This window comes from Microcaecilia unicolor, chromosome 2, assembly GCF_901765095.1.
Source record: "Microcaecilia unicolor chromosome 2, aMicUni1.1, whole genome shotgun sequence".
NCBI lineage: Eukaryota > Metazoa > Chordata > Amphibia > Gymnophiona > Siphonopidae > Microcaecilia > Microcaecilia unicolor.
In genome coordinates this window covers 592,973,179-592,988,078 of record NC_044032.1, presented here as the reverse complement: position 1 = coordinate 592,988,078, position 14,900 = coordinate 592,973,179, and the positions used below count along the sequence as shown (strand labels likewise).

Sequence of the window (14,900 nt, the reverse complement as noted above, 5' to 3'; positions counted from 1 at the left end):
GGAGGATGAGGAAGCCGGAATGGCGACGAAGTTGACAGAACTTACAAAACTGGTGCAGAAAAATACTCAGCTGGCAGACGAATTGGAAAATAGATCGAGGCTGGACAATCTGCGGATCATTGGGTTCCCGGAATCTACGCTGGACCATCTACTATCGGAAGTGCTGGAGAAATGGCTAAAATTGGGATTTGCCCTGTCTGATAGTGTGGAGCCATTATGCCTTGAGCCCAAATCAGCGATCGAGGGTAATAATGATAAAAGTGCACAATTACATTCACAAAGTGGAAATCTTACGTGGGATGCGGCAGAAGCGAGAATCTCTAACCTTTGAAGGGACACCTGTTAAAATATTTCAGGACTTTTCAGCTGCACTGCAGGAGCGGCGTCGAGCATTTGGGCCTGTATGCAAATCCCTAGCCCTCACAAAACAAAGATTTGCTTTGATATACCCTGCGATTCTAAAAGTGTTTCATCAGGAGAAATGGCAGGTTTACAGAGCGCCGCAGGAGGTCCCAGCAGATTTACTTCATCCTCCTCCACCGTGAGGATTTCACATTTCATACTCAGAGAGCTCTGGGTTGACAAAGTGACTTAAAATGTTGAGGCTGTGAGTATAATACTGGAACTGGCCAGAATGCTAGTTGTTCTAAGTATCTGTTGTACCGGGTGGCGAGAGAGTGGGGGGTCCACCATCACTGATCTCCATTAGTTCAAGTTTGGTTTATGGATAGGAACTGGTTGAATAAGGAATTGGGGCAAATAGGGGGGGTGGACGGGAGGGTTGGGAAGGGGGGTGGGTTGAGATACACGATTTATGCACATTTGGCGGGTATGATTGGGTCCACATGGGATTGGCACAATTCGGGGTGGCGATCTAGGCCACAGGATCCCTTGGGCGAGGCTGGGCGCCCGAGGAATGGAATTAAATTTTTACCATCTGCATTAGTCATCCTATATTCACCCCAAAATTAAGTCCCTTCGCTTTACCACGTGGAATGTAGGGGGCATTTCAACTCCAATTAAAAGGGCGAAAATTCTAGCGGCTCTGAATAGACATACATAAAACAGATTTTGGTTGTTTACAGGAAACTAAACTCACAGCGGCGGAGCATGCTAAGTTACAACGGCAGTGGGTGGGTGAGGTCCATTCATCTGCCTCTGGTGATCGTAAGGGAGGGGTGGCAATATTGATCCGGAAGGGATTGGCGGCTAAGTCAGAGGTAGTCGAATCGCTCTTCAAGACTTTGTTCTGCACATCAAAAGCTCCTCTAGGCTGGTGTCGTATCAAGAGATGGACTATAAGTTTGCAATGCGGATGCACATGCCGCCTCGGCGGGCATTCTATGTGGGAGTGTCCCCGGATGGCGCATGTCCCAAATGTTTGGCCCCGGGTGTCTCCTTGGGTCATATGTTTTGGTCCTGTCCAAAGATAATAGCCTTTTGGAATGCTCTTTTACTTTACATATCTGATCTGTGGCACTCTACATGGAGGCGTATCCCCCTCCTATTGTTTGGACATCCATCTTTGAAAGGCCCTCTACCAGCAGGGTTTAAGGGATTTGTGCACCGATCCACAATAATAGCTAAATCAGTCATTTTGAAAGAATGGATTTCACCTAAAAAGCCTACAGTCCAACAATGGCGCAGCAAAATGATTGAATTTATGAAGTTTGAATGGAGAATGACTAGGTCTGATCCGAAATTCCCAGAATCTGCTTTTTTCCGGGTTTGGACTCCATTTTGGCAAACCCTTACCCCGGCGGGGAAAGGACATCTCATGAACATGTGAAATCCCGTGTTGGACTTAGTGTATTTAGTGGTAATCGTGTATCTTCCTTTTCTGGGGGAGGAGGGGGGGATAAGGAGGGGGGAGTTTGGGGGGGGGGGGGGAAAGGGAATTGTATGTATATATATATATATTTGGGTGAGTCTGCAGGGATATGAAAGTTACAGGAAGTTACAGGTCATGTTATATTATCTGATATGTACTCTTAATCCTGTACCTTATTTTTGCTGTACCATGATTACTTTGTTGTTATTACTTGCACGACTTACAATAAACAGAAATTGAAATAAATAAATTGGAGCAAGACAATGTCTGGACATTTAAACTGTTTTTTTTATTTTATTTCAGAACGAGTGTTTCTTGGTGTCCTGAATTTTTGATTTTCCAGATAAGAACATAAGAATAGCCATACTGAGTCAGACCAATCCTCTTTCTAACAGTGGCCAATCCAGGTCACAAGCACCTGGCAGAAACCCAAATAACAATATTCCATGCAGGAGATTTCAACATATCTACAACACCACCTAGATCCTTTTCTTGGGTATTGACCCCCAAGGTGGACCCTAGCATCAGTTAACTATGATTTAGATTGTTCTTCCCAATGTGCATCACTTTGAATTTGTCCACATTATATTTCATCTGCCATTTGGATGCCCAGTTTTCCAATTTCCTAAGGTCTTTCTGCAAATTTTCACAGTCCACATGTGTTTTAACAACCTTGAATAGATTTGTGTCATCTGCAAATTTAATCACCTCACTTGTCATTCCAATTTCTAGATCATTTACAAATATGCTAAATAGCACAGGTTCCATACAGATCTCTGTGGCACTCCACTATTCACCCTCCTCCATTGAGAGAAATGGTCATTTAACCCTGCCCTCTGTTGTCTGTCCAATAACCAATTTTTAATCTACAGCGAACATTGCCTCCTATCTCACGACTTCTTAATGTTCTCTGGAGTCTCATGCGGAACTTTGTCAAAAGCTTTCTAAAATTCTAGATAAACTACATCAACTGGCTCACCTTTAACTGACATGTTTATTCACGCCTTCAAAGAAATGAAGCAAATTGGTGAGGCAAGACTTCCCTTGACTGAAAGGAACCATGCTCTTTCCCATTAAACCACTTTATCTATGTGTTCTGTAATTTTATTCTTTATAATAATTTCTACTATTTTACCCAGCACTGATGTGTTTCCGAAGAGAGACACAAATATGTGTGGTTAACTAGGCAAATGTTAAAATATATTTTCTATGACCCAGTTTAGTTAAAATATTTTCTGGACAATAAATTTCCTCTTTGTTCTATTCCCAGTGTGCTGGCTGCAAGTGTAGGATAAACAAATTTAAAACGTTTACCACCTGATTGTTTCAGCTTTTATTTCCTTTGTTGGAATTTTTTTTTTATTTTTGTTAGTTGAAGGTCTTACCTTATTGTCATGGAACACCCAGATAGTGGTCTTTCTAGTACACTATTTTCATTTAGGGCGTATATTACCATAAATGATTTCCCATTACTTATTTTGTTGAAAGAGTCTTTGTATTTCCTAACCAAGAGATGTATCTTGATTTGCTTTGTTAAAAACTTGAACAAATAAGCATATTGCCATTTCCCTAATCAAATCATTACCTAGTCAAATGAATACAGCTCAGGATACTAAAAGTATAGTTATTCATACAGAGGTTAAAAGATGTTAATCTGCAGCATTAACTGTCCTAAGAGACCAAATTCTAGAAATTATTCCAGATTTTGAGAATTTACTAGAGAGTCAAGATGAACACCAATGACAGAGGAACTGCACCTTATTGCTCTGTGTGAGCACTTACTACAAACAAGAAAGAAAAGAAGGTTGAAGATCAAGACTTACCCAATAGAGTCTTCTCTTATCCCCCTGACTGGACCCATTTTGCTCACATATTAGATACACTGGGTATTTCCCTGGCCCTGGAGGGCTCACAATCTAATTTTGTACCCGAGGCAATGGAGGGTTAAATGTTTTGCCCAAGATCACAAGGAGCAGTTTTGTAATCAGAGGAGAAGAATCAAGGCTAACTTCACAGGCCAGGAGAAGGCAGTATGGAGTCTGAAATAACTCAGAAATCTGACCAATACTTTCCCCCCCCTGTGGCTCGTGGAACTAGAATTGGGTGCGACACCACCAAAGAGAAAACCGCCGAAGTAATGTCGGGTGGGGGGGGGGGGGGCGGAGTGACACCATTATCATCAGATAAACCCAGAGTTGTTTTAGGAGAGATGAACCCAGGGAGAAATGCTAGGAGAATCTTTAATTCCACTGAAAAGGCTGCCTTGAGACAACCTATCCTGGAGTGTTAAAATCTTCAGCTGTCACACTAGAATCTCTGTGGGCAGCCATAGAAGGCTTACAAGGTATTGTGAAATGGAGTTTTGATGATTTAAACTGCACCTGTTAAAGAAATTCAGGGGAAATGTCAAATTTATAACTATATTTTTCTGGATCACACTGCAAAAAAGGAAAGTTTGGAATCTTCAACTTTGGATCAGAACTTGCTTAAAGATAATATTAGACTGTCTACTAGAATTGAGAACTTGTAGAATTATCTTTTGTGTAGGGCCACTGCCGAGTTAACACCTTTTGTAACATTTTCCCTTCCCCACCCCAATATATCTTTGGTTGAGGGCCAATTACTGGCAGAATTAAAGCAAGCTGCTATTATCCCTATAGCAAAGAATGGAAGAAACGGAGCATCTTTCATGAGTAACTCGACCTATTTCTAATTTCTCAGTCAAGATTAAAGTACTGGAAAAAGTGTTTTTAGACAGTTATCTAAATATTTAGCAGAAGAACAATCTTTTTCATCCTTTGCAGTCCAGCTATCTCCCTCATTACACTTCAGAGATGGTGATGCATTCCATGATGGACAGTTTCAGAGTGAATACAGATCAAAGCTTTGATGCTTTAATTATACAATTAGATATTCTGTGGCCTTTGACACAGATTAATCACAGATTAATACTCTCGTGACTACAGAGATTGGGGATAAGAGATCACATGTTATGCTATGCTATGGAGGAGTGGCCTAGTGGTTAGTGCAGTGGACTTTGATCCTGGGGAACTGAGGGCTAGATGCACTAAACCTTAACGACCCTCTAACAACCCTTTAACGAAGGAAATTCCTAACCATTGCATGCATTAAAGGCCTTTTTCCTAGGAAGCAAGCAGCTAACGAAAACGGAATGCAAACGAGGAACTACCACTGAAATGTGGACAATTCGGAATGCACTAACCATACCGACGATTGCAACGAATCATTTACTGTAAGAAACTTTAAGTGAGCTCAGACCTGTCTTTAAGGCCTGAGCTGTCATCTCCCCGCTGCCCCCTGCACCATAAAAATCCAAGCCCACATGTTTAAAAAGAAAAGTGAGATACAAACACCTGGCTCTCCGCTCCCCCCTGCATCACTACAAAACTAAACATACCTCAAAAAAGGATCGGGAGGGGGCAAAGGCGCTTGTCAGAGGCATCCTGTATGGACGGCTTTCCCCGCCCCCCCCCCCCAGATCATACAGACACTGCTCCCCACTTCTCCCTGCAGCTTAAAAATCCTGTCTCTCTCTCCTTCTCCCACAGCTTTGAAAATTAACACTCTCTGCTATCCCCTGAAGCCAATTTCCCAGTACTGTAAACAAGCTGCCCCTTCCCCCTCCCTTCTTGTTCCATCACAGTGAAAGAGGTCTTTTGTTACAAAAGGGGGTTTACAAGGGTTGTTCTTTTCAGAGTCATCTTCAACTGCACTCTCCTGCTAGGTCCAGGACCTGCAAAGCCTTTATGCTCTCTGATCTAGCAGAAGAGCTAGATCCGATCCCCCCCCTTGCACGCCCCAGTCTGATGTAAGCAACCTACGTAGGTTTAATAGGTTTGTGGCATGCTCAGATCTGCCCATGCTTAAGGGGCAAATTAACGACGGGGATGATACATTGTACTTTTCAATGCCGCACCGAACATTTCTGAGATGTTTTTTTTGTGCATTCTTTGTTGTTTCGAATTCGTTAAGCACTTTTACGATTTAGATTTTTTAACGTTTGGTTGATGCATCTAGCCCTGAGTTTGATTCCCACTGCAGCTCCTTGTGACTCTGGGCAAGTCACCTAACCTTCCATTGCCCCTGGTACAAATAAGTACCTGAATATACTATGTAAACCGCTTTGAATGTAGTTGCAAAAAAAACACAGAAAGGCATATATTCAATGCATGTACTTTATAAAATGTGCACATATATCACAATTCTTAAAAACTGGATAGATTTTTCAAAACTTTTGCGCAGAATTTCCCTGGAAGTAATAATCTTAGAACCCAGAGGCACAAAGATGACCTCTTCGTCCAAGTTATTTATTCAGGTGGGATTCTCTCTTGTCAGAGTTTATCATGTTTTGAGTATAAATTGCAAACAAAAATGCAGACCATCCTAGGAGGTTCACAAACATTTAGGAAGCACTATATAAACAAGATAATCAAAACTATTCTGTAGCAAATACATATATATGTGGTTTTAACCTGATATATGAAGTTGCAATATTTCTCTTTTTTTCTATTTATGCTAGTCACCACTTGGTATTTTGATATAAATTTCTCTCAAATCGTGACAGCATTCAATGTGTGTTTTTCATTTCTCCTTACCAAAATGTGTGGTGTTTCTCCTATCAATGTTTTTTCAACTAAATGTATTACTTGGATGTTTTGGTTTATCAAATTTTAAAGTGGAACAAGCTTTTCAGCTTCCACTGAATCTCAACAGGATTTCTGAAATTTAATCCTGTTGATATTCAGTGCTCTGTTTACTAGGCACGTTAACTGTGTACATGCCTACAATATCCCTATAGGTGCCTACATGGTTAGCGCAAGCTAATTGTAGGCACGTTAAAAACGCTAATGCACCTTAGTAAACAGGGCCCTCAGTGAAGGAGAAATTAGATCTTACCTGCTAATTTGCTTTCCTTTAGTACTTCCGGACCGGACCAGGATTGGACTGATGGGTTGTGCTCGCCTACCAGCAGGTGGAGACTGAGAAAAAAACTCTGACTCTAGAGAGCCAATAGGAGCCCTGGCCATGTGACCTTAGCCTCAGTATTTGAATAACAAAGCAGGAAAGAAAGAAAGACCTTCTGTGCCGTATGGAATCCTAGCAGCCACAAATTAGTCGGCTAAGCCGAGTACTAGAGCTCACCAGCAACTGTCACCAGAGAAGTGGTATGGCCCATTTGTATCAGAGCTCGCCAACAACTCTCACCAGAGAAGTGGCATGGCCCATTCATATTAGAGCTCACCAGCAACTCTCACCAGAGAAGTGGTATGACTCAATTAAGGTTATATATATATTCCAGCAACTGAGATCCCCAGCAACTCTCACCAGAGAAGTGGTACGGCATATTTAAGGTTTTATATATATTCCAGTAACTGAGCTCACCAGCAACTGTCAGAGAAGTGATATGACTCACTTAAGGTTATATATATATATTCCAGCAACCGAGCTCCCCAGCAACTCTCACCAGAGAAGTGGTATGGTATATTTAAGGTTTCATATATATTCCAGTAACTGAGCTCACCAGCAACCACCAGAGAAGTAGTATGGACCACGCAAAGGCTTTTTTTTTTTAAAGCATTCCACATGTGGTAAAGGAACTAATGCACTTCCAAACCTAATAAAAGAATCTAAAGAGTTGAGAGAACATGGGAGGGGCCTGGTCCGGTCCGGAGGGACTAAAGGAAAGCAAATTAGCAGGTAAGATCTAATTTCTCCTTCCTTAGCGTCCCTCCGGACTGGACCAGGATTGGACTGATGGGAAGTACCAAAGCAGTAATCTGAAGGGAGGGACCCTATGAAAACTGCATAGAAATATTCATGCTGCATAGGCCGCCTCCTGTCGAGAACTAACATGTGGCGTGTCTCAATGAGCAAAAGAATGAAAGCAAGACCAGGCTGCCACCTTACCAATGAGCATCGAGAGCATCAAAAAGTGCTGTAGTAAGAATAGAGCCCGCTTCTGAAGTTGTGGAATATGTTGTTATACTCTGTGAAACTGCCGTCTCAGTGAGATTTCTCAGTGAGAAGAGAAATAGAAGTTCTCATTTCCTTAATCCGTCGAGATATAGCGGGTATAAACAACCAAACCCTTACGCCTACTGGCTAGAAAGACAAAACCAAGAACAAAAAACCGATCAGAAAAGGTGAAAACATGAAAACTAGACTAGGCCGAAAAGAAGTAACCAACTGTAGAAGTACTCCACACATAGCCCTACTTGCTGCAGTGGCTACTAGGAACCCTGCATGAAGAGGAAACCTTTATAGAAAAAGCTATGGGTACTATAAAACAGAGGTTTAAGAGGAAAACTTAAAGGACACCAGGAGAAAACAGCCCAAAAAGAGGACCTACGAGAGCTGAAAGATTAAGATTGTGATTTGAAGAGGAATTCGGCCTATCGGGCGAAGGAGACTAAGATCCTTAAAGTAAACGAGAACTTCCAAAAGGACGAGGCCGTAAAAAGTGCAATCTGCGGGAGAAGAGAAAGGAGAGTAATCTTTTATGAAAACCAACAAAAAATGAACCAAGAACAAATAAAAGATACGGTGCTCAACAACGCAACCGCCGCAAAGAACTACCCACCAAAGAGCCAAACCATATGACCAAATAAAGTCTGGTCTGGTATGGATGAAAGATGGAATTTTTTTTTTTTGAAAGAGAAGACAACGCCTAGTGAGTTGACGGAAGAAACGCCTATAGAAGGTTGAAAGACCCCTGCTAAACGATGGCGTCTATCCCTGTCACCGTCAAGACTGTTGCTGGACGGAAGAAGCAAGAAATGTTTGAGAGCCTAAAGGCAAAAAAGAGATAGCCCTGAAGTGCCGCAGCAAGGTAGTAACGCTGAAAAGATGAGAATCCATTCACTTCAATGCAGGGTGAGACAACTAAGAAAAAATGACTTGCAATGTTTCGACTGCCGCCACATGGACGGCTGAAAAAACAATTAAGTGAATGTCCACCCATGACAAGAGCCTCACTGACTACAAACTCAAGAGTATACTCTTAGTTCCTCCTTGGCGGATGACATAACCCATTGCCATGGCAAAAACCAACACAGCTCTCCCCGCCTTGCTGGTCAGTAGGGGAACAAAATTTACCCCAAGGTAAACGAATTGCTATGGTCCCCCAGAAACAAAACATATACAAACAAGCTTCTGCCAAAAAAGTGTACTCCCCAAAGCATCCCTATGACGGAACTAAGGTTCTTGTGATAACTAGATGATACTTAAAGAGCGCAATTGATGACCCTGAGATTCCAAAAAGGATGAAGGAAAATTCCTTCTCGGAAACTAGAAAGTAAAATTGTACTCTGCAGAATACAGCAAGGAAATGGCCGAAGGCCCAAGGTCACCAAGAAAAATATAAACTGGGATGCTTGCAGAGGAGACGAAAGACTCTGCGCCAACCTGACTAAACAAAGAGAGAAAATTTGAGATATCTGATGAGAGATCAAATGGGAGATCAAACAAGAGGCCTGGCTACATGCACCACCCAACCTAGAGACTGTAAAAGATGCACCACCTGGTGCGTGACCTGAGAACTCTGCCGATAAGACTTCCCCCAATTAGTCAGTCATCTAGGTAAGGATGAAAACAAGTATCCTTAGTTGTCAACCTAGAATCGTAAAGCGCCAGAATCTGCAATGAACCTGCTAAATAGGAATATGTAAATAAGCCTCTGACATATCCAAGGCCGTTAAATACTCTCCTCACCGAACTGTCACTATGACCGACCGAGGAGTCTCCATACAAAAAGTTGTGACCCTGAGATCGCGATGAACATTCTTTTAGAGCTAAAATAGAACAAAAGGAAGAGTACTGCTGAAAATGACCGGTTAATGCTTAAGCAAAAACTAGCCAATGTTTTCTGGGTTCTGGGGAGGAGAGGAAGGGTGACCAAGGACACTACCTAAATAGGGCTCCATACCTCAGCCCTATCACTGTGGCGTCTCACAGCTGGGTAAACATTAAATATAGGTGTCCACCAGCCATGGAAGCAAGCTTTTTTTTTTTTTTTTTAGCAGGTTCAACCATTTGCTCAGAATGGACACCTGATTCACCGGCCCGTAATTTCCTGGATCTCCCCAATTCTCGTACCATGGTCATACCTCCTCCCTCACTGAGATGTAACAAACCCACACCCATTAGATATGAATGCTGGGTTTGATGGACTTTTGGTCCTTGCCGGTATGACAATACCTATGTACCTATGCCCATTAGACCTGAATGCTGGGCTTGAAGGCCTTTTGGTCTTTCACAGTAGAACAATACTTATTTACCTAAAGCATAAAAGCACAGGAAGTGAGTGAGTTCCCTTCCAAGTGAAAGGAGGCTCTGGAGAGAGGGCGCATAGAATAAAAATGAAAAAAGGACAGACTTGTAAAATACTTTTACCGGAAAAGAAGAATTTGTGCCACCGCCACTCAGAGAAGGCGGAGGAGACAAGACTGTATATGAATTCAAGAAAGCTTGAGACAAGAACATAACATCTCTAAGAAAGAGGAAGGGATAGTAGATGGTATGTATAGGCATACTGGACCAAACCAGAAAGTTTACCATCTGCCAATGCTGAACTGATAGCATAGATAAAAAACACAATTAGATGGTTTGAGAACCTTCCACTCTCTTTAAGGGGGAAATATGCAAAACGAAAAGGTGACCTCATTCTCTAAGTGGTCATCTGTCCTGTAACTACCAGAAGAAAGCCAAAATGAAATATGAGAGGCTTCAAGACAGTTGAAAAAGAAGGGAAGACATGAACCAAGCATGCCTGCAGTTAAGTGATTGGGAGCTTGCTAGACAGGGCAGTCCCTCAGAGAATATGAGAGAGCTTATATATTCATATGGCATCTAAAACAAGCTACTCTATGCCTATAGAGAAAATTTCTTAAATTCTTAAAAAACACTGTATAATACCACAGCCATTGAGAGAAATTCTTAAAAGGAACAAACTCTGTGTATACATAAATTAAAATCATAACCTTGTCAAAACTGAAATTACAACCTTGCAGAATTTACATAATCTCAAGGCAGAAAAAGAATAAGAAATATGGTAGAACCGCAACACTGGGAAACCACAGTGAAAAATAATCCTGGATTACAGAGCAAACAGTCTCAAACCATTTGTGCAAATGGTGTGCATAAATGCGCAAGTACACAAGCCTTCCACGTACCACCTAGATTGCATAATATAGTGTTTTGTTTTGTTTTACTTCTCTCTTCTGGATAACCAATGTGATTGGAAAATCATGCTTTCAACCCCCTAGTTCCCCTGAAAGATGAAAGAATGATATTCGTCTGTTCTCATTTCTATAATTTGTTGTAGATTTAAATTATGGAGCGCCACACATACCACCGAGCACTGCGTTCTGAAGGAGCAGGCTGCAATATAGAAAACTTGGAGCCGAAAACTAATGGACTCCGGCGCTGACAAAAACATGCTGCAGCCTCTCCTGCATAATGAAGCTCTCTCCGCCCAAAAAAACACTTCGCGCGGAAAACAAAATGGGCGCTGCACGCGCCGAATTCGTGGGAGCGGCATCCGGAGGCGCACCTGACCCGTCCACAACTGCTGAAGCAGACCACGACGGCGAGGGACCCTGGGCTGATGACTGAAGCCCCGAAGACGGTGAGAGAAGGTCCCGACGCACCCCCCAGCGGCGCACAGTATTTACAGGAGCCAGAAGAGGAGATCCCCCGACGCAGGCATACAGCACAGCGACTCAGCTTCTCGGACATGACGGTAATGCGCGTGCACACGCGTACCCGATTCGCGCCAAAATCTCTCTTTTTTTTTAGCTAACTGTAGTATTTTGTACCATTTAGATGCGACTTTTTTGGAAGTCATAAAAGACCTGCAAAGTTGCCAACAAGAAGGGTAATCAGTAGTTAATTTTTTTATATCTACAGACTTAGTTACACAGTGTTTGAGTTGAACCCATTTATAGTATTGAGAACTTTTAAGACCATATTTTATACTTATTTGGGCAAAAGGTAGCCAAGAATTATCTTTTATAACATCATTGAGAGTCCATATACCAGCTTTTTTCCATGATGTATGATAAGGAACAACTCAACACCTCATCATGGTTCCAAATTGAAATGCTAAAGCAACCAGACACACCCACACAATTCTTCCCTTGGGCTCAAAAAACTAATGTTTCTTCTAATGTTTTGTTTAAAACTCTTAGAACTGTTTTTAATGAACTTGATTCAGTTGTTACACATCCCATAACACATACTATGTACATCCCAATTTGGAACAATCCACCTGCTGGTAGGCGAGCACAACCCATCAGTCCAATCCTGGTCCGGTCCGGAGGGACGCTAAGGAACAAAAAATTTCAGCACCATGGCTGATCATCACATTCTGAACAAAACTACACTGTTGATGAATGAATCAAAACCACCACAAGTGCTTTTTAGATGTGGTGAAAAACAATAAAAATATAAGAAACCCTATTTTGCTTCCGCTGTAGAGTATCTCTGTTTCACATAGTATTATTGTGGTAAGAAGTATGGAGAAATTTAGAAGTATACTCAATATTTAAAATCCCTTATTTTGAAAACCATTTTTACTGTACTAAGATTTCTCAAAAACTTACACGCTTGGTCGAGATTGTGGCCGTAAGTGCGATATTTGGTCACCAGATCCAGTTGCAGGCCTCTGTCCTGCTCCTGAAGAAGGGCCTCCAGAAGATGTGGAGGCCATCACTGCAGCAGTCATAGGCGGAGGAGGAAGAAGAGGGGGATTCATATCCTGCATTAGACAACAGAATATACACATTCACTGTCATACAACCCATTACAGAAAAAATGTAAGCAAGCAAGAAAACAAAGCTTCACAGTTTTGCTTGGTACCCTGAATTAAAAAAAAAAAAACAACTCCGGACATAATTTTTGGAGGCTTAGCAAAACAAGCAATCTTGTGCTCTCACAAAGGTCAGAAAGTCAGGATAATCTTTTGAAAAGGAAGCAGTCTTCTCATCACAGAGGCAATTAAAAAAAAACCCAATCTATTTATATTAAAACTGGAAATGCTTTTAAGTGGGGACTTGAAACATCTCCAGATGCTTTCTAAAAGGTTAAATCTAAGGGGAGTCAGTCCAGGGTTGTGTTTGTAATTTAAATGGTAAGGCAGAACACGACAATTCAGCTGCACTCCACCCTAACCCACTCCTTTAAGAGGCATGCCCTTTGATGTGTGCTCTAGGAAAAGCAAGGAAAGACCACAGTCACTGTGCTATTGTTGCCATTTTCACTTATTCTTCCATTTAACACTGCCAGTCTTTGAAATTCAACATTAGCAAAACTGGTCATCTTTAACAAGTGCACCAAAGAAACTGCAATTCTGCAGGGGTAGATCAATGAAGCAGTTCTGCTACTGGATACCATTCCTTTTCAGAATCAATGGTGCAATTGTTGTCTTCTGATGCAAGAACCTCAGATAATACTTTGGGCGTTTCTATACTTACACTCCTGGGAAAGAAGGCTCACAAAAGCCGCATGGCCTGGAAACTACAGATTTACTCTGATTCATATGTCTTGCAGTGCTAAGGTGATTTGTTTTAAAACTACAAATTTGATATAGAAAAATCCAAACTAGTTTCTATATCATGTATCAATTGTAAAAAGCCCCAGCTTTTATTTAAATTTTTAACAGAATCAACTTCTAGCCTGATAATGAACATTTTGTTCCACATGACTAGGCAAAATCACTAAGAGAACCTAAAATAAAACACTGATCAATATTCTACTGTACATTTACCAGAGAACACAGTACTAATAAAATTATTCTATCTACTTAACATTTCTATAGCGCTACAAGGCATACGCAGCACTGTACACCATACACAGAAGACAGTCCCTGCTCAAAGAGCTTACAATCTAGATAAGACAGGTAAACAGACAGAACAATTAAGGGTAAAGGGAATAAAGAGAGATGAGGATAAAGGACAGAGTAAGTGAGTTAGGAGTCAAAAGCAGTGGTAAAGAGGTGGGTTTTGAGTTTGGACTTGAAAACGGCTAAAGACTGGGCTAGACGTACAGGCTCGGGAAGTCTATTCCAGGCGTGAGGTGCAGCGAGATAAAAGGAACGGAGTCTTGAATTAGCAGTAGAGGAGGAAGGGATGGATAAGAGAGATTTATCAACAGAACGGAGTACTCGAGGGGGAACGTAGGAGACAAGAGTGGAGAGGTACTGGGGAGCGGCAGAGTGAATGCACTTATAGGTCAATAGGAGAAGTTTGAATAGAATACGGAAACGGATAGGGAGCAAGGACTTTAGAAAGGTTATAACCAATCCATGATAGTTTGCTTTTATCTGGGGCCTAGGATTTGGCAAATTGATTTTACTAGAAGTTTCAAAATGAAGTTATAACTATATAACCATATATAGTGGTCAGAAATATATTTTTAAAAAACCCAAAACGTTTGAAGGTAGTGGGCTAAAATGTTTGCAGTTCTAAAATTGCAGACTCCTCTACTAAATACTCATGACAGGTTTACTTGATCCAGAGGCAGGGGACGATGTATGTATTATGGGTTAAATAGTATATTTGGAGTGTGTTGGAACGTGTTGGATTGTGTAGAGAGGCTTGGTGTAGGGGTGTGTGTGTGTTTACACATAGGGGAAGGAAAAGGACCATTACTAGCGCCTGGCTTGTTGCTCCCTGCTGACTATCCTGAGGGGTGGATTTCTGGGAGGTGGGGGGGTCTATGCAGAAGTGTCTGAATTGGAAGGGTATTACTAAAGAAGCCTGCCCTGGCTTGCTGTCACCTTCTTACAGCCCCTTTGGTCTCCATCCCCACTACAAAACATCTTACCCTATCCATGTTCTTCACACAGCAGGAGTGATGCCCAGTCTTTCCTGGTTTACTAATGCCACACAACAAAATGGTGCTGGCTGACTCAAGGCCTGCACCACCTTCTTGAACAGGAGTGGAAGAATAGCCTAATGGTTAGTGCAGCAGACTTTGATCCTGGAGAACTGGGTTCAATTCCCACTGCAGCTCCTTGTGACTCTGGGCAAGTCACATAACCTCGGTGAAC

The 14,900-nt window shown here is 41.8% G+C and overlaps 1 protein-coding gene across 3 annotated transcripts in view; it reads right to left on the bottom strand.

Moving 5' to 3' along the window:
• SH3RF1 (SH3 domain containing ring finger 1) overlaps positions 1–14,900 on the bottom strand; it is a 346,368-nt gene that overhangs the window by 66,622 nt on the left and 264,846 nt on the right. For all 3 annotated transcript variants that reach the window (XM_030191566.1, XM_030191564.1, XM_030191565.1), the window contains one exon: positions 12,454–12,608. In XM_030191566.1, coding sequence (XP_030047426.1) covers positions 12,454–12,608 — 155 coding nt within the window. The remainder of the gene's footprint in view (positions 1–12,453; positions 12,609–14,900) is intronic.